The sequence below is a fragment of the Annulohypoxylon truncatum genome (genome assembly GCF_022578515.1).
Source record: "Annulohypoxylon truncatum strain CBS 140777 unplaced genomic scaffold F4807scaffold_26, whole genome shotgun sequence".
Taxonomy (NCBI): domain Eukaryota; kingdom Fungi; phylum Ascomycota; class Sordariomycetes; order Xylariales; family Hypoxylaceae; genus Annulohypoxylon; species Annulohypoxylon truncatum.
Window position 1 is genome coordinate 359376 of NW_025953812.1, and position 17411 is coordinate 376786.

General features: G+C 48.8%; 7 protein-coding genes across 7 annotated transcripts; 2 read left to right on the forward strand and 5 right to left on the reverse strand.

Moving 5' to 3' along the window:
* Nucleotides 1-85: 85 nt before the first annotated feature.
* Nucleotides 86-2922, reverse strand: F4807DRAFT_434143 (cytochrome P450). Its single transcript, XM_047998770.1, has 7 exons — nucleotides 2492-2922; nucleotides 2179-2377; nucleotides 2011-2123; nucleotides 1907-1956; nucleotides 1796-1855; nucleotides 1392-1721; nucleotides 86-1328 (listed from the first exon to the last, which is right to left on the reverse strand). Exons 2-7 carry the CDS (start codon nucleotides 2266-2268, stop codon nucleotides 391-393), a joined length of 1581 nt encoding a protein of 526 aa, XP_047852197.1. The 5' UTR covers nucleotides 2269-2377; nucleotides 2492-2922; the 3' UTR covers nucleotides 86-390.
* F4807DRAFT_174222 (uncharacterized protein) lies at nucleotides 2498-4041 on the reverse strand. Its single transcript, XM_047993498.1, has 4 exons — nucleotides 3651-4041; nucleotides 3506-3579; nucleotides 3002-3434; nucleotides 2498-2922 (listed from the first exon to the last, which is right to left on the reverse strand). Exons 1-4 carry the CDS (start codon nucleotides 3850-3852, stop codon nucleotides 2588-2590), a joined length of 1044 nt encoding a protein of 347 aa, XP_047852198.1. The 5' UTR covers nucleotides 3853-4041; the 3' UTR covers nucleotides 2498-2587.
* A 1567-nt stretch (nucleotides 4042-5608) lies between these two features.
* F4807DRAFT_434201 (alpha/beta-hydrolase) lies at nucleotides 5609-7400 on the forward strand. Its single transcript, XM_047998771.1, has 3 exons — nucleotides 5609-6472; nucleotides 6574-7079; nucleotides 7143-7400. Exons 1-3 carry the CDS (start codon nucleotides 6187-6189, stop codon nucleotides 7203-7205), a joined length of 855 nt encoding a protein of 284 aa, XP_047852199.1. The 5' UTR covers nucleotides 5609-6186; the 3' UTR covers nucleotides 7206-7400.
* On the reverse strand, nucleotides 7401-8654 carry F4807DRAFT_434202 (uncharacterized protein). The gene has a single exon (XM_047998772.1). The coding sequence runs from the start codon at nucleotides 8317-8319 to the stop codon at nucleotides 7480-7482; it is 840 nt and encodes a 279-aa protein (XP_047852200.1). The 5' UTR covers nucleotides 8320-8654; the 3' UTR covers nucleotides 7401-7479.
* Nucleotides 8423-9323, reverse strand: F4807DRAFT_174394 (uncharacterized protein). Its single transcript, XM_047993499.1, has one exon. The coding sequence runs from the start codon at nucleotides 9183-9185 to the stop codon at nucleotides 8526-8528; it is 660 nt and encodes a 219-aa protein (XP_047852201.1). The 5' UTR covers nucleotides 9186-9323; the 3' UTR covers nucleotides 8423-8525.
* Nucleotides 9324-13536: 4213 nt separating this feature from the next.
* Nucleotides 13537-15176, forward strand: F4807DRAFT_174424 (uncharacterized protein). The gene is made up of 7 exons (XM_047993500.1): nucleotides 13537-13741; nucleotides 13808-14025; nucleotides 14100-14132; nucleotides 14190-14252; nucleotides 14315-14407; nucleotides 14467-14514; nucleotides 14575-15176. The coding sequence occupies exons 2-7, from the start codon at nucleotides 13926-13928 to the stop codon at nucleotides 14676-14678; spliced, it is 441 nt and encodes a 146-aa protein (XP_047852202.1). The 5' UTR covers nucleotides 13537-13741; nucleotides 13808-13925; the 3' UTR covers nucleotides 14679-15176.
* Nucleotides 15177-15533: 357 nt separating this feature from the next.
* F4807DRAFT_434212 (uncharacterized protein) lies at nucleotides 15534-16896 on the reverse strand. The gene has a single exon (XM_047998773.1). The coding sequence runs from the start codon at nucleotides 16327-16329 to the stop codon at nucleotides 15949-15951; it is 381 nt and encodes a 126-aa protein (XP_047852203.1). The 5' UTR covers nucleotides 16330-16896; the 3' UTR covers nucleotides 15534-15948.
* Between the last annotated feature and the right edge of the window lie 515 nt (nucleotides 16897-17411).

Consider the following 17411-nt stretch of genomic DNA (forward strand, 5'->3'; position numbering starts at 1 on the left):
AGCATATATGATAATTAGGGGAATGCTGACGTAATTGGAGAAGATCATTAGATTCTTCGTGTTTTAGATTCCGAATTCTGAACTTAAGAAATACAACTCGATTACTCCCCAGCTTCAACTCCATCTACCGCAGTATCCGAATTTTCACTTTATCATGAGAAAATATCAGAAATGATCTGATTAATATCTATAAGCAGGTTGCCGGAGAATATAATATTGCCCATACAGCACACAGGGGTTTGCACAACTACTAACAGCTGGGCCTCCGTTTTGATATCGGTGCTTCAACCCCACTTAAACACAGATTGAAAAGAAAACGAAACCGTATCCGAATCCCAGGATGTCAATACTGTATATGTACATGTATGCTAGTAGTCACGTCGTTTCCGTTTAGGCCTGTTCTCTTCCACGTCCTCGTTCCACGGCCATAAATCTGACTTTTAGCTCAGGCTTGACCCAGTATCCCCATCCCTTAAGGTTCTTCTCTAGATCGACCCTCTGTCCCGGGATCATCTCCATATCCAACGACCATAGGACTTTCGTCAACACCAGTCTGGCCTGCCACCACGCAACCTCCTTTCCCGAGCACATTCTCGGGCCCTGACTAAACGGCATGTACGCATCTAGCTGGTCGCCAGAGTACCTTTTGTCGTAAAGGCTATGATCAGCAGGCAGCCAGCGCTGAGGCCGATACAGAAGGGGATCCCGGAAGTACGTCGGATTGCGTGCTACGGAGAAGCCGCTAAATTGACATGTAGTGCTACGAGGTATGTAATTACCGTCGACGACCGTGCCCGGGCTGTAGACAGGCATGCCGTTGATGACAGCGCTAGTAGGGAAGAGGCGGAGCGCCTCTTTCATGCAGACATTGAGATACGGCAACTGCTGCGCTGCGCTGGGCGTGATCTCCTCGTAGTTGGTGAAAGCAGCTCTTATCTCCTGCGTGAGGGTCTCGAGGGCCTCGCGGTTGTGCAACAGGTGGAAAAAAGTACCGTAGTACCAGTCCGACGGCGGCAGATACCCGGCAAACATGAGTTGCGTTGAGATCTTGGATAAATGGAGGATCTCGTCCGGATTATCACCCGCATGACCCACGGCGGGTGCAAGCTGGTCAAAATAATCGGCGTGCTCTGTGGCTCCTTGAAGCGACAGTCTCCGGTGCATTTCTTTCAGGCTCGCCTTCCTTAGTTGCATGAGCATGCCGACGAGCGAAACCGGGAAGACGGCAAATCGCAGGAAGCCGAGCCATGGAAACCGTCTCAAGACTTGCGTCATGGTCGCAAACTTGTTGAAACTGAGAACGGCGTTGAGGTAGGCCGAGTTCTTGGCTAGTAGAGCCATGTGGCATTAGTGTGTTAAGCTAGGAGATCGTTCGCGAGAGCGTGGCTCACCCTCTTTCATGCAATCCACCCGGTGACTATATGCCATGTCGGCTGCGATATCCATGGCTAGCCATTGAGTCCAATTTGAGAGACTAATACCACTCTGCGTGTCTCCTATTTCCTTCATTCTATTCACGAAGAGGTCTACATAGTGATGAATCACAGGGTCCGTCTCTCTGATTGCCTTCTGACTGAAGGCCGGAGCTACCTGTTTGGCAATTTGTCGGTGTCTGAGGGGGTCTTGCTGCCAAATGAGCCCGCCGTCATTGTCTTTCGCGAAGTCGTGAATATCTGTCTTGACGAAGGTTTCGAGGCTCTTGTCGTGAGAGGAGTAGATATCTAAGCTCATTCTATTGGCTTCTTGAATACCTAGCTTGCGAGCGAAGGCGGAACGAAGCGGGTCCGAAACTTACCTGCAGCGGCTCGAGGATGACCAAATGCAAGCTCATTCGGTGCAATTCGGACGACGTCGCCTACGGAGCTATCATTGGCACTGGGCGTAAAATCGATGAGGGTGTACATACCATACTGCTTTATTGCGGCTTCGACAGCCCATGGCCATCTCCCAGAAAGCCTCAGTCCTATTAGCAGGAACTACCATGAGTTGCTTGTTCCTCGGAAGCCTTACCAGTGATACGCGTACCAGACATTGGATACGGCTGCGAGTCTGGGGCCGGGAAACTTGGAAAGGGGATGAAAGTACAGAAGGTAAATGCACCGGGCTCCTACGTAAGCTAAGACCTGCAATCAAGACTGTGAGAAATCCAAAGAGCCAGGTGAAGTGGTGTGTTCATACGACGTTAAACACGATGATGCCGATAATGCCGACGTCTTGGCCTTGGGTAGTCTGCAGCGGCAGGCGGGGTACATTGAGGTGGAAGAACATCCTGGTACTTGACGTGAGTAGCAATCAGGGACGACCATACTGGTGGTTAAAGTTGTGAGGAATCTCAAGAACGGGAGGACCGCTTCTAAGAGGCTTTTCTAAGAGGTTTCTGAAAATTGCAGATGAAAATCAGACGGTGGGCGGAGATTTCGTCATTTGTCACACAAAGACCGCCCGTAGCGGCGTAGCGCGCGTTGCACAGAAATTGGGGGCTGAAGCTCACCGATCCTATTGAGCCACCCGCTCGCTGTACCATTTTGGTGGTTGTTTCATTTACCTTGCGATCAGGTTTTCAACTCTCCTATCGCACCAACAGGTTTCATCGAGTAATCTCAACGTCCCTCTGAACATGTATACCGTTCATGGGAAGACCGTTTGCGTCACCCACGGCCAAGTCGATGTTGTCCCCTTGCGTTACTGACCAGACCAGCCCTCGCGCGCTGCCATCACCTTGCTGCAGCCAATACTGTGGATGATCTTGCACAGTCGTATTCACATGAGCTTTCTGCCGCAGGCTCGAAAAACTAACTTTTGACCCCAGGCGCTTCCAAAACCCGGGCGCCGGAAGTATCGGCTTATAGACAGGAGCGCAGCAGCACACTATGCCCACACCCGCCTGGACGTTGGAATACAAGGCCACCATGGTGAATACGTCTCGCCGACCGAGTCAGATTAGCCGATATCCCTCGACTTAGGGTAGGTACATATAGAATTTGGCTAGGCTACAACTTACAGATCGCATCGTCGTTAAATGGTATGCCGATCTTGACAAAGCCGATAACGCCGGCTAGCACGCCCAATCCGAAAAGGACGATGAGTTTCCTTTTAGTAGCACTGGACACCTGAAGAGTTGGGACGACAGCCACGGCGAGTGCGACAAGGAGAAAGTCGCCTAATGAGTTGATTCCCTCCACCACTGCAATCAATGTGCCCTCTTGGATACAGTGGCCGGGGAGCCAGGGGTTCCAGAATTTGTCGAGAGGCTGGCAGTGGAAGCCTAACATAAAGCTGACCACCACAATCCATGCTACGTGGTAGACGATTAAGGCGTTGATGCACCATAAACACTTCGGCCTGACCCAGAAAAGTCGGCGGTATAGGGCTATGATACTGAATTTGGCGAATAGCTGCTGCCATAGGTAGGTCCAGAGCGCTGCATAGATGAGCTGAAGTCAATGATACAAGTCAGCGTTTTTGCTAGAATGTGCCCATGATTGATAGCACGCTAATCGTGTACCTTGCGTACGATGGTGAAGTCTTCTGGTGTGTTGATGAGGACTAACGCATTCCGGCCATTTGCGACCTTAGCATCTTGGATTTGCCATTAGATATTAGTCTCTGATGAGTTGTAATCCGCTGAAATCAATCGTAAGTGGACGTACCGACTAGGTTCACGCTGCCGAACACGAGGTAGATTGCCAACGAGAGTAGGGCAAGCCAGTCCTCGACGTGAGGCTTTCGGCCGGCACGATTGCTAGCCCAGAACCTCAATATGACGGCCAGGATTGATAGTGGAGTAAAAACAACTGCTACAACCAAGTAAGCCCTCTGCTGCTCGTTTTTCAATGCACCGCCAATGCCCATTGTGCGTAATTAACATAGGGGCTTCGAGCTCGCGGTTACTTGCACGTTTGGCAGAAGTTAGAATGTCATGAGAAGTTAGGAAGGAAACAGACGGGAGATGTTTGTCTAAATCGAACAAGGCTCTCCTATTACTAAGGAAGCTAGGTGGATGAGCACATTAAATAGAGAAGGTTGATATACATTTCAGCACGTGTAAACTGCGAAACGTCTTGTCTATTCCAAGCCTGCGAATGAGCGCATCAGGACCGAAGCTGGGCTAGACTGGTGTGGCTACACAACATACCTACCCAGCCAATCTTCTCCAATCGCTCACGAAACAAGGAGAGATATCGATGATGCCGCTCACCTATCCACTATCTATGTGGCCTATATCGGTTAAGTACCTATTCTCCAGTAACCGAAAAGCTTGTGGCACGACAGTCTGCGAGTCCCTAAATTCCATACAACATAAAATGACTATAAGAGAACGTAAAGATACCTGGGGAAACATCCTCGCTGGGACTTTAGAAGGAGCATGTCTCGGCATATTATCGCCACTCTACTGACCACGGTTGACCAAGGAGTTCCTCGAGCGAACGCGGCATCGCTGTTCCACTAGACGAGTCTTCCGACTTTAGCAACTAACGCTCGATTCGGACACATCTTGGGAACCGGTGCTACGGAAGGAAGAAAAGAAAAGAAGGAACGATGACGAGCGCGCGCACGACGAAGATGACGACCTAGTGCTGCAGGAGTTGTAAGTTCTACATCTTCTAGCAAGACAAGCCTCTGGCTGCTCATGGGCTTGATAACCCATTAGTGGTAGAGTTACGTGGGTGACTACGCGCACGTTCGAGTGTCGAACAATGGCTGAGAAGGCCATTGAAAGGTTTCTTTTACTTGTAATCGACGCGAAACGGGATACGGCGGTTTCATTTTACGTACCTAGGTAGGTTTCGAGTTGATAATGAACTCCCATTCTATTTACGACTTCCGGTAGTGATGCTGGTATCGCCGTTTTGAGTGGGATACTGGACATTTGCTGCGATGGTGTTGTTAGGTTCGCCATCGCTCCCCGAGTCTTTTTCATGAGAATTCTGTCTGTTAGTACCTACGATCAGAGTGAAGTTGGGCTGGTCAGTTGCCGATTTGAGGTAAGCGTTGCTCGAAAAACTTCTATGCTTAGAGGGAGGAGACCTAGAATCTGGGACTTCGAGGCCATCATACACTTGCCCTAGAGAAGGGTTGTTCCTTGGTGAGAGCCCGAGTGCTTTCAGGGTATCTCTCCAGACTCGCGGCCATTGACTGTCATCCTCACAAGGATTGCTCAATTCTACTGGCAGTTTCCCCTCTCCAATCTTGTTAAGATGGTACGATCTGTGCGTAGCATTCGAGAAGTCTTCCCAGTTTCACCCTAATTCCCGAGATTTGCGCACGCATCGATGTTCCCCTGAGAGGTGGTACTCGACGCGATTGCATTGGGATCGCTAGAACCTCCGACAAGACGGCCCTGAGAAGGTAAGGTTCAGATCGCGGTAGGCAGCAGGATTAGGTCACTATGCCAATCATGACAATATTCTCCCTTGATGCGTTGGGCCCTGGGAGATGGCATCGTATATGTTGCGGACGGGTCTGGGTTTAACGGAAAATAAAAGAAAATAGATAGAACTAAAGAAGGGCAAGTTGAAATAAAGCAACTGCTACCCACATCGGACCGGGCTGACGCTACGGTACGGTGATATCACCCAGCCTATCCCACCTAAGTACTCCGCAACTGCTCCGAATCTTCCAGATTGTTACCAAAGACCAAGGTGCACAGAATTGTAGTACAATGTACTAATTATACCAACGTCGTCGCATTGTAACAAGAACGCGTCTCTTAAAATTTTAAAATCCCATTAATTGTTGGAACAAGGATTTTTGCGAGTCGCCAAAAAGTCGCTTTTCAACATCGACATCCAATTCTAGCTCCACTGGCCAACCTGTCGGGATTCAATCGGGCTCGCTCCGTTTTCACCAAATCGGATTCGTACTCGACCTTGCACTTACGCGCGAGAACACGTCAAACTTCAACATCTCAAGCATGGAACCTTAGTTCATCTACCGCGGCATTTCGAAAATCTACGAATCAATTTTGACGCATTCCCGTACGAACAAATCAACATCGCAAGCCCATTTATTCGCTCACTCATCCTCGCTTTCCTCCGGTACCTAAACCCGCCGCGGGGCCTGTACCTACCTTTGCTTCTTCCCGTTATTTGTCTTTTTTTTGTCTCGGATAAAAATAAAAAATAAAAAGAAAGAAAAAACCCCCCACCCACTGTCGGGTACCTATCCATCGGTGAATCTACCGCAATGTACGAGTACCTCACGAACCCGGCGCTCATCTACGGCGGCCCGTCGGCGCGCCAGGCGGCGCTGCTGACGAAGCAGCGCGCCCCGCTGATCCTCGTCCACGACGGCGGCGGCACCAACTTCAGCTACCACCTGCTGGACCCCATCGACCGCCCGCTGTGGGGCATCGAGAACGCGCGCCTGCACGACGGCGGCTTCTGGGAGGGCGGCATCCCGCAGATGGCCGCGCACTACGTCGGGCTGCTCACCAAGATTCTGCCCGAGGGCGGCGATATCTTGCTCGGTGGTATGTATCTGTTTTTTTTTCTTTTTTCTTTTCTTACCTAGCTTGTGGACTTGGAGAGATGTGATATGGATGGGAAAGCGAGTGTTAACGAAAAGTCGCAGGCTGGTCTTTGGGCGGCCACCTCTCGCTGGAGATGGCGCATCAGATCGCGCTGGCGGGGCGCAAGAGCAGCAGCAGCGCCAGCAGCAGCGGGACGAGCACCCCTGCCGCGCCCAAGTTCCGGGTCATCGGCATGATCTTCATCGACACGGTGTTCCCTCTGCGCCTGGGCGAGCTGCGGGGTCCGCTACCCAGCGAGCCCGTGTTCCTCACGCCGGAGCAGTCCAAGGCGATGGTGCTGAAGGACAAGGTGGACCTGAACATGACGCACGCGCGCATGATGGTCCAGGAGTGGGAGGTGCCGCGCTGGGAGGGCCTCAAGGTGCCGCCGACGATCCTGATGCGCGCCAAGGAGTTCGTGAGCGACGACCCGACCAAGACTTTCGTCGACTACGTTCGCGAGTACAAGCTTCTGGGCTGGGACGAGTATAACGAGGAGCATGGCAAGTTCATCAAGGATATCGTGGAGGTGGAGGGTCACCATTTCTCCATCTTTCATATCAAGAATGTAAGTTTTGAGCTCGTTGATTTTGAGGAGTAGGGAGCTGGGGTGTGCTGATTTTCTTCGCAGCTGGATAGTATCACGTGTAAAGTCCGCAACGCGGCAGACGAACTTGACCCGCCCGAATTCTGATGGATAGGTGTCGTGTTGGGGTTAACGATGCTATGAATTTGGTTTCGATATGATTGGGCAATGTTTGACGAGGCGTTGATACATACTAAACGAGATTGGCGTTAGGTACTTGGGGATTGTACATTCGTGGATGCTCACTATCCATTTAGACACTAGACCATAGCACTGTCATTGTTGTCATATGTTGAGCTACGTACGTTACCTAGCTCAGCAATACATTTCTTGTCCGGGAAACCCATCACTTTTTACCTACTCTTGGTGCCTAAGTACACGACTATTGCTCCTTCACAAACTCCTTTAGCAAATTCTTAATAGCCAGTTGCCCCTGCTTAAACATCTTCATCCTCGTATTCTCAAACCCGCCCTCCTCAAGCCACGCCTGGCCCGGCCCAACAGCGAATTGATCATCGCCCTTCAGCAGGCCCGCATACATGCCGTCTATATACTGCGCAAGCGGCATGCCGATCTCGCCGCCGTTGACTAGATCCGCCTGGTGTTTCGTATCATGCAGCTCCGTCTGCACCGCCGGCGGGAAGACCTCCACCACTTTCACGCCAGGGTACCCGCCGTCCTCGAGCTGCTGCCTCAGCGTCGTAACGAAGCTATGCAGCGCCGCCTTGCTAGCGCAGTACCCAGGCGCGCGCACCAGCGTCGGCAGCAATCCCAGCGTCGAGCTGACGTACACCAAGCTCGTCGTCTTGCCGCCCCCTTCCTTACTACTACTCAGCTTCTGGAAGTGCGGCAGCAGCGCCGCGGTCAGGTGCACGAAGCTGACGTAGTTGGTCGTCAGCTCCTCGCCGAAGACGCGCAGGTCGGCGCCGCCGGGCCGGTCGAAGAAGAGCGGGCGCTGGATCCCCGCGTTCAGGATCGCCGCGTCGAGGTCCGGGTGCTGGGCGACGAGGTCGGCGGCGAAGGCGGGGATTGACTCGAGCTTGGTGATGTCCAGCGTTGCGGCGGCCGAGCCCGGGTGCTGCGCGACGAAGGCGTCGAGGGCTTCGCGGCGGCGGCCCGTGACGATCACCGATGTGCCTTCGGCGTGCAGGCGTGCGGCGAGGGCTTCACCTATGCCGGATGTGGCGCCGATGATTAGGGCTTTTTTGTAGAGGGGTGCCATTGTGGGATGCTTTTACTATGTGTTTAGGAGAGTGAGTAGTATGGTGACTACGTAACTTAGTAGGTATAAATAGTAAAAATTACTCGGTGCCGTGGTGGTGTTACGTTATCGTATCAATCAGGATCTTCGTCCGCCGTCCTTCGGCTTCGGCACATGGAGATAAAAGATGTCTCATAATATGTAGGGCTATTTATCCCCTCGTTACGTCAAACGGACTTTAGCGTCGGTCTGGCGCATGTCGAAAAAGTAACTTTTGTAGTTGCTCTAAAAGGGAAAAATGTAGGTCCCAATGATATCACCATATCCAAATGTCCATTTTTGCTGATTAGGTATTTATTTATTGGTAATATATAAAAAGAGGCTGTGATAGTGACCTCGCGCGGAGATAACTGTACCAGTAAGCGTAGGTTTTCCAATGGATGTTGTATTGACCATGGACAAGCATGAGCGGCAATCCATTGCCTATTAGATCCAACACCGATGCAAGCTTCGTTTATGATATTATAATGGTTCTGGCTCTGAGACATTTCGGTAGCCTTTCGCAATACTATGGGCAAATGGCACGAATCAACTCGATATATCGCATCTCCTGCTCGAGCAGCGCTGGGGACTAAAATAACATTCCTCCCGCTAATAGCAAACCGAAGTCCGTACTCAAGATACAAGTTTAGTGTGGTGAAGGCATCGTCCCAGACTTGAAATATAATATCCCTATTCGGACGCGTAACTCTCTTCGGCACAAGGCTTCTTTCATGCTCAAGATATGCCCTTGCCCAGGCTCGTACACGAAAAGAGCTAACAATGAGACCTCCAAGATGTCTCGACACTTCCTTCATGTACGAATTGCTCCCGGACCCTGTATTCATTCGTCGGCACAGGCGATGATGTGAACAAGAGCCACGGTTAGCTCTTTGTATTAAGCCGACCGCGACCCGGGAATTTCTGGGACAATAAGACGATGTAATTTGGTAGAAAACCAATCCATGGTCGCGACAGATTCTTCGCGTCCTGCATACAGGATTTGGGTTGTAGGATCAATCGACACATCGCTGACCAGGTAAACAAATCCAAGCAATTACCCTCAACCATGCAACCTGACCGAAGATGATGGTGCGCCGATTGGTACAAGATCGTGGCCGTCTCTAGAGACTTATAAGAGCGTAAACTTTATCTCGTGGAAAGGTTGCAAGAAAATGCTGGCTTCGAATCAGAGCTTGTGGTAGGGTCATCCGTAGGCCTCCCCGTCTCGCGTATGATTCCTGTGATCGAAATTCATGGACAGTAGAAATCGCAATGATGGAGTCTGGGTCGAAGCAGAAAGAGCCACACCTCGCATGCACAATTCGCGCCTTCGCTACCTCCTGTATGATCCATACTCGTTCCCAGTAAGATCTTGTCAGCAGATCATGTAGTCCGTGCAGTGATTTAGCGGGATGGTATGTATGTCTGAAGGCCCTTGCGAATTCGTCGTTTGACATAGAGCTCAGTTTGTCCACATTGCCCAGGTTGATCTCTTGAAGGAATGCGTGGGCATATCGAGTGTCTCGCTCCTCATTTCCCAGCCACACCACCATAGCGACTTGCGCTCTCGAGTAGAGAAGATCTATTAGCCGCACCTGATGGGCTTTTTCGTTGGCATCGTGCTAATTAACACAAACAGCATCTACTCAGACCAGGGACCTTGGCTCGAAGTTCGAGTGACGGAGGGCGGCGGCTAAACTTTCGTGACACACATCGTCTCTCCGTTAACTTTGATAGGTGATCTTTGCATAGCATCACCCCAGCTGTAGGATAGAGCAAGGTACTTCGGAGGCGGATGAGCGAGCATGTCATCACCTCGAACCTCGGGGGCTTGAGGTGGTCAGAGGGAACGTCCAGGATTCGTACGAGTCGTGCCTCGAATCTGGAGGTATCTAGTGCCTGATAGATCATGATGGTTTATAGATATATCGCCCTGCTTGAAGAAATTTCAGTGATAAGCAATCTCCTCACATTCGAAGCGATATCGTGCTAGATAGGGTTTCCAATGATTCTCGTTCGATGCGATACTTCTTAATGACAGTCTCCAGTTGTTCCTGAGAAACAAACGGGAATTCTCCCAGATGCAGTGTATTCGGCTTTCTATCTTTTCTTATCGCCTCATGCTAATACTAGAGAGTGATATAATCGTGTTTGGTGAATCACGAAGTATACGACACTCGAACCATCAAGATTGATGCCAGTCAGAGGCATCCGTACATCGGATCCTTTCGAAACCTGATATGTCCACTCGACGTCAACATAGAATATCGCTAGTTAGAACGAAGAAAAAAGTGAGAGTGATGAAGTCCATGAGTTTACGCGAAACTTGACCTAATTAGAACATTGATTACAATATTCTTACTGTGATTCCGGTTTGAACATCCGATGCCTGTCATGGTCGTTACATGGCGATATAATACCATCACTTAGATATTTCATCCATATTCGATCGTGATGAAAGTTAAGAATGGCTGCGCGCTTGCGCGACGGACGTGACGTTGGCATCAGAAAATTCAGCCATTTTTTCATACCAGACCACATGTATGCGAAGCGATTTCGAGACGAGCATGGTAACTAATTGTCGAATGGCCTTGAAGTTGGTGTGGTGGCCTGTTCGTACATCTATGCCAAAAAAAAATCAGAGCGCCGGAAAATAGTTTTGGCCATTCCTAATCTAGTAGTGGATATGCAGCCACTACTAGTAATTGTTAGATGAGTACATATGGAAGTAATGTAATGGGCTAGCGATTACTTACCTAGCAAATTCGACAGGTAGTACATAAGTTTATATATAGATTTACTTGCATAAGTAAGTACCTGCTGTCACTGGCAGTTGAAAAATCCACTGAGCTTCGGTTGGCTCTTAGATTATGTAAGTAATCAAAATATTTTGAAACCTGAAGCCTACTGAATAGGTAGGTAAGTATGTAGGTAGGTAATAAGTTAAGTCGTATATAACACGTTGGCTTAAAATTTACTTTGACAGCTCAACTGCTTGGTTCAACTGCTTGGTTCAACTGCTTGGTTCTCTAATATTACTTGTGTTACACCAGTAATAAAGTTGCAAGTACGGAGTAAGTAAGGTTGGGAATAGCTTCATACAATGTACCGCGCAGTCAATCGCTTACGTAACATTCTACCACCTATTCAATAGTTCAAACATTCAACCGACCAATCATTTAATCATTCAATTACTCAATCACTCAGTCACTTAATCATTCATTCATTCAATCAATAGCTTACTTCAAAATCAAATCATTAAAGTAACATGCCTTGCCACTTAATTTTGTATGAACGAGCTTGTACCGTATATGCTAAACCAAAATTCTAAAATCTGATATCCGAAGTACTGACCTATCGACGCTAAATCAGGGAAATTAGGGGCTAAGGTGTATTCTTTACCCCTTTGGGTAATATTCTTAGAAAAATATTTTTTTGGCATAGTTGAACGAACAGGCCGCCGTAGTTGGCTAAGGGTAATGCGACCAATTGGACTGAGCTGACTAACCAAAGCCACCAATGTTCCAATGACATCTGATCTCATGTGCCGTTCTCCAGGCTGGTGATGTTAACTATAAACTTCAGCACCAGCTACCTACCTAGTTAGGTTGACCATTTAAGAGTTGTCCTGGCGAATAACTGGTTAGACTAACCACCGAGGAAAGCACAGCCTCGAATCCCATGTTGTAAATGCGATATCTTTCCTAAGGTTGCTATCAGCCTAGGCGAGAGCCTGGTATAGTCCAGCACAAACTCGGATAACTTCAGGAAATCGACTGGAATGAAAATGCAATCAGCATTTAGAAACCATTCAGGTCACCCATCTCTTGCCTCAATCAACATTCGTTTAAAATGTACCTATGGGATATTCCCGTGTTTGAGGCGAGACGTTTAGTTAGCAACTGAAAAATGCCTTGCTTTTTCATCCCTAAAGCTAAGGAAAATAAGGGAAGAAAGGAGGCCTGGGTACGACGGAGAATTAGCGTATGATAGAAACCAAAAAGAGTCCCGAAATTTATCCACCTAGAGTTTTATGCTTATCTTAGCGCAGGTACTCGATGATAAGGGACGGCAGTTGTGACGGAGGAGGCGGATTTCTCGGACTAGGGTAGCCAAGCCGTTTAAACCAGCCTCTTTTAAACGGAAATTGTTTCAGGGTTATCGAGAAGCTTAAATTTAAATAGCTACACCTGACATCATGGTCCATATTTGTTTGTCTATCAATGTATCAACATATAGTCTTACAGGGCTGAACACATTCTCTAAAGGGGCTGAGTTTCCTTCGGCGCGTATCAGACGAACTGCGTACGCTCAACTTCATTCACTCTCAATGTCCCAAGGCCTAAAGGTCTCAATGTAATGACCATTTCAACGTTCATCACTAATTTCAGTCTCAACACTTACAATAGAGCCACCAGCGCAATATCACCCTCTGAAATAAAGAGACCGTCATTTAAACCCTTCCCATGAGTGTTTTTATAGCGCAATTGTTGACAAGACAGCATGTGGATCACATGTGGCCAATCATATAAGCTACGTTAAACATTAGAACAAGTTTAACCAGATTCTTTAATCGACATCCAATGGATGGCAACGAGAGGCTGAGAACGAACACCAATGAGAGGGTGATCGGCGATGATTAACTGGCCGATCCTGTCACAGTCGCCCCCCTTGGATTTCCGTACACCGTTGATCACCGGCCATCGTCTACCTAGAAATGTTTAGCGCTGTGGACCGGTCCGGTTTGATGTGCGAACCACCACAGCTACCACAGGCCAACGAGGTCCGTATTCGTATGATGAGAGGCCAGCGTCTAAGGGACGCGGTCGCGGCGGAGCGGACACCGGAAAGCCGCTCCTGTTTTTCTATCTGATCTTGTCAGTTGTCTCGAGCCAACCTCTATCCTGCCTGTTATGGCGTAGGCTCAAGATCCACGGAGTGTAGATCCGCCCATCAACATCCAGTCGCAGTGGTACACAAGGGCGAACTCGAGCGGTAACGTGTGGCGGCTGGAGCACCCTCCCCACGAGTTCGGTAGAGGATACTGTAGGATGGAGGATAAACGCTTCTCGAAACGCTTCGAAGTAGCCAAGTCTACGCGACCGGGAGACCCGATGTTTTGATAACCCGGACAACCTGGTGGTCTGTTCGGCCCTAGAGTCTATCCCAACAACCACTCACGGTGCTGCTGGGGGTTGGGTGATCCCAATATGTACTTCCTACTGAATTGGTGAACTTGTTTTTAGGAATGTTGTGTTGCTCAATGAAGTATATATTGTCATCCGCTGTCCCTTTCGGTCCAGTTTTGAACCACCAGTGTAGCACACACAAAAGTTGTTCAATTCTTGTACCCCATCTTCCGCTTGATTTCTCGCGTTGCATCGCTTGAGACTATACCTATGTAAGTCGTGGACGCCGGATTCCCCCAACCTGTATCACGAGCATTACGACTGACATGACGTTATAGCTTAATACAGCCGGACTACAAAGGAACCCCTATTCCCCCTGCCAGCAGTAGAATCAGAATCGGAACCAAACTACAAATCACCTTAGTCACTCGAAGTCGCTTTTGCAAAATCAACACAATGAAGAACGTTTTCGCCATCCTTTTCCTGGCCCTCGTCAGCTCTTTCGTGACGGGCTTGCCAGCGGTTGCTAACGAGAGGAGGGCCATCTCGACTAATGGTATGTTCCATATCGTGCCCGCCCTTTAAAAGGGGGTGAGTAATATTGAGGAGTTTGCTAACTGAAGACTACAGCATTTGAAATTGCAGCTCGAGCGTTGGAGTTGGGTATGAAGACTATTAGCTAGTGAACCTACCGAGTGACAACTCGCTAATGATATATAGTACCCCGAGTTAAGATGGGAAGCAGGGCTTCTAACTTCACCGAGAACATCCCCAGGTCTCTAGGTATGCCCTTGAGCATGAGATTAGTCACTCCAAAACTAGATAAAGCTAATCCCAGATATTAGGTGCGAGACAAGGAAACGGTACATCGTCGTTCGGAGGAAGCGGAAGCGGAAGCGGAAGCGGAAGCGGAATTGGGAACGGCGCTCGTTCTCTGGGTACGTAAAGTCTAGACAATTAGTTACTTGATAATGATCGCTAACCGGAAAAACCGTAGTCCCAAGAGCCCTTAACTCTTCGGATAGCAGTGATATCTCCTCGCTATGTATGTTTCGCCCAACATGTATGATTTTGAAATAAGTTAGCTGACAGAACATTGCAATAGTCGGACGTAAGGTCAACAACACCGATGCCGGAACCGAGAAGCGCACCCCTGGAGTCAAGCGAGTCCACGTTGGCGCTCGCGCTTTCAACGAGACCGGTGCCTAGATGCACTTAGCCCAGCATGCGCAGGTCATGCAATGGAAGTTATGGTGGAATTAATGGTACGCGACTAGCAGTCTGCACGTTGGAACGAAGACGAAAAGACGAAAGGACGAGATGAAGAAGCAGTGTCGCCCGGCTCGCGGCTTTAACTTGAGCTGGGCTTCAGGACAGATTTTACCCCGGGAGGGGATCTAGATAGATTTGATTTTTAGTTAGGTAACCCAAGTCAATCCTTTGGAACTATGGCGCAAAGCGTAGTTTTACCACGTTATCAAGATATTAGCCCCATTGTCATGCCTTTTGTGATATGTATCACCAGCTTCCAAGTGATGTGCGTTTCTATGAACCCAACATATCTAGCGTGAGCGGTACATTCGGCAGATCAGGCCTAGATCTGAGATCTAGATATTATGGTCCCTACTTATCTAGGCAGGTAGTTACGCGTAGCATGTGATCGTGACGAAATTCGAGAAATGGGATATAAAATGAATAATATTAAGATATATTGCCATCTAGCTCAAATTGGCATATTAAATTGTGAACGTCATTTCGAACTCGACTTCTATCCTAAAGCGTCGCAACCCGTCGATAGTCTTATAATTAGCCCACCATCAGATCTAGGTGGTGTTATAAAAGGGGTATAGTACCGTGAAACCTCCACATGTGGTAGATACAGCTTGGTAGGATTCGTCCCGAACCCCAATCGGGACGCATTTCAGCCCTCCCGCTCAGAGTCGCACCGTTGCAACAACTTATCGATCCGTCGATCTATGTAATACGCCGCGAAAAAACGTTCAACGTCACTTAGTCAGGCCTTCAAATTGGCTACTGAATATAAATCTCATGTGAAAACACTGGAGTGGCATGTAGAATATTGCTGGTCTTATACTGTACATAACTAAAATACGTATGCGAGTGCTTGGGTCACGAGACCTCAAGTCCAGGTAGAATGCTTCAGAATAACGTTCGATTTCTTCCTGTGTCATGAGAGAAATAATATATACAGTCGAAAAATCATACCGGAGCGCCACATCCCAAAGGGTTTCCGCACGATTGGGACCATGCACCATCGTGTTTTTATGATTTGATAACGACACAAAGAACGACCCGAACGATTGTCGTAAGAGCCCGTGAAGGCGAACGGAGAGAGTTGAAATCTCTCGTCAAAGTGGTATATCCAGAAGTCCCCAAAACAAGCCATGTACACCAGCCTAGAATTGTTTGTTTCGTTTTACGTTTTCCTCGATGGGCCATTGCCATGGGATATTGATGCTCAGCGCACCTCATTTACGTCGAAAGTGCTGGTCCTCCAATCCCGGGAGTTGCTGCTCTTTGTCGAAGAGCCGAATCCTGGCATCGATGAGAATCGGTTCAATCGCTTCTTTTGTTGCGGGGTTGGCTCCGTAAAGTGCCTGCTAGGCTCCTCGATCGCCACGCTACGACGTCTACTGGTCTCTTCCATCGGCGACGATGCGGTTGTAGATGAGCTGTTGGTAGACGAGCCGGTGTTGTTGGGGGTTTGGTAGACGTACTCGCCGTCGACGTAGATGGCATTGCTGATGAATGCGGAGCGACGGTGTCGGTTACGCGTATATCGCTGCTCGAGCCGGAACAGCTCGATCTTGGCTTGTATTTTCTCGAATATACTCGGCATTGTGATGATTTAGAAAGTTCCCAATCACCGTACCTCAAGTTATCCTTTACCCTGAATGATACGAGTCAATGACTTTTTTCCCGTCCGGTTGCTATTATGTGACCGAGACAAATTGGTGGACGAGTCAATCGTGTTCCCCGATTGTCTTTGATTGTATTGGTTCTCCGATGTCTACTGCCTTTCAAAGGGTATAGATGTGGGTGTGTTACGCCTTGTATACGAGAGTGAAAGCGTGTATACAGTAGCGATCGATGTGTTTGGTCACTTGTGATAAACGAGGGAACGGGAACAGGCCTGTGTTCTCCTATTATGTATGCCGAACGAATTACGACTAGCAAGGAATAGCAGTTGGTGGTTGGGAAGCGAGAAAAATGAGAAAGCGAGTGGATAGAAAAAGTGTTGGACAGGGGAAGAAGTTTACCTACATATTAAGAAATGAGACTGGAAAGGGACAAGGACTCGTATGAGGAGGGTACATTAGATGAGTATTCAGCTGCAATTAGCTAAGCCAAACTAGTAAACTTTAGGCCTTGGCCTCCCTAAGCGCGCAGGCTGTCTAAGCCTATTTAACGACTAAGCCAGCCACTAAAAACCACGCGAACGGGCGGGATACGGGGCAGTGGGGTGGCCAGTTCTAAGAAGTTCGGTAAGCTAGCTCGTTCCTGGCGTTAGTGCCAAACTAAGATCGCTAGCAGCACGTGTTACCCTCTCAATTGACCATCAATTGACCCCACAGCTTGCCTGATTCACTTGATAAGACCTGTAAAGACCTATCCAATGTGCATAAGGCTTTACCCGTCCAGGATTAGGCGACCGCATAACCAATGCAGGGGCGGACCACGTTTCAGGAAATCAGCAAATGTAGTCCATTAAATGGGAAATGTAACTCCATTTTGTTGAGGGGGGAACTGGGGGACAACTTGCGAACACGTCTACGCCGTATTATCGAACCAGAATCTGGGGTTCTCCATGATCGAGAAACATTTCGTGATGCGCTACTGTTCGACAGGACAGCACAATGCTTTGCATACAAGTTTAGGGACATCACGTTCGTAATATGAGGAAGCCACGTAATCCAGAAA

Bases quoted from the DNA above. Each gene is read 5' to 3' on its own strand.
- F4807DRAFT_434212 (XM_047998773.1), bottom strand. From the start codon at position 16,329: ATGCCGAGTATATTCGAGAAAATACAAGCCAAGATCGAGCTGTTCCGG.
- F4807DRAFT_434201 (XM_047998771.1), top strand. From the start codon at position 6,187: ATGTACGAGTACCTCACGAACCCGGCGCTCATCTACGGCGGCCCGTCG. The intron at 6,473-6,573 runs GTATGTATCTGT...GAAAAGTCGCAG, and splicing joins CGGCGATATCTTGCTCGGTG to GCTGGTCTTTGGGCGGCCAC. The intron at 7,080-7,142 runs GTAAGTTTTGAG...TTTTCTTCGCAG, and splicing joins CCATCTTTCATATCAAGAAT to CTGGATAGTATCACGTGTAA.
- F4807DRAFT_174222 (XM_047993498.1), bottom strand. From the start codon at position 3,852: ATGGGCATTGGCGGTGCATTGAAAAACGAGCAGCAGAGGGCTTACTTG. The intron at 3,580-3,650 runs GTACGTCCACTT...GGCAAATCCAAG, and splicing joins CGGCAGCGTGAACCTAGTCG to ATGCTAAGGTCGCAAATGGC. The intron at 3,435-3,505 runs GTACACGATTAG...CATTGACTTCAG, and splicing joins ACTTCACCATCGTACGCAAG to CTCATCTATGCAGCGCTCTG.
- F4807DRAFT_174424 (XM_047993500.1), top strand. From the start codon at position 13,926: ATGAAGAACGTTTTCGCCATCCTTTTCCTGGCCCTCGTCAGCTCTTTC. The intron at 14,253-14,314 runs GTATGCCCTTGA...CCCAGATATTAG, and splicing joins GAACATCCCCAGGTCTCTAG to GTGCGAGACAAGGAAACGGT. The intron at 14,408-14,466 runs GTACGTAAAGTC...GAAAAACCGTAG, and splicing joins GAACGGCGCTCGTTCTCTGG to TCCCAAGAGCCCTTAACTCT.
- F4807DRAFT_434202 (XM_047998772.1), bottom strand. From the start codon at position 8,319: ATGGCACCCCTCTACAAAAAAGCCCTAATCATCGGCGCCACATCCGGC.
- F4807DRAFT_174394 (XM_047993499.1), bottom strand. From the start codon at position 9,185: ATGAATACAGGGTCCGGGAGCAATTCGTACATGAAGGAAGTGTCGAGA.
- F4807DRAFT_434143 (XM_047998770.1), bottom strand. From the start codon at position 2,268: ATGTTCTTCCACCTCAATGTACCCCGCCTGCCGCTGCAGACTACCCAA. The intron at 2,124-2,178 runs GTATGAACACAC...TCTTGATTGCAG, and splicing joins GCATCATCGTGTTTAACGTC to GTCTTAGCTTACGTAGGAGC. The intron at 1,957-2,010 runs GTAAGGCTTCCG...AATAGGACTGAG, and splicing joins GTCTGGTACGCGTATCACTG to GCTTTCTGGGAGATGGCCAT.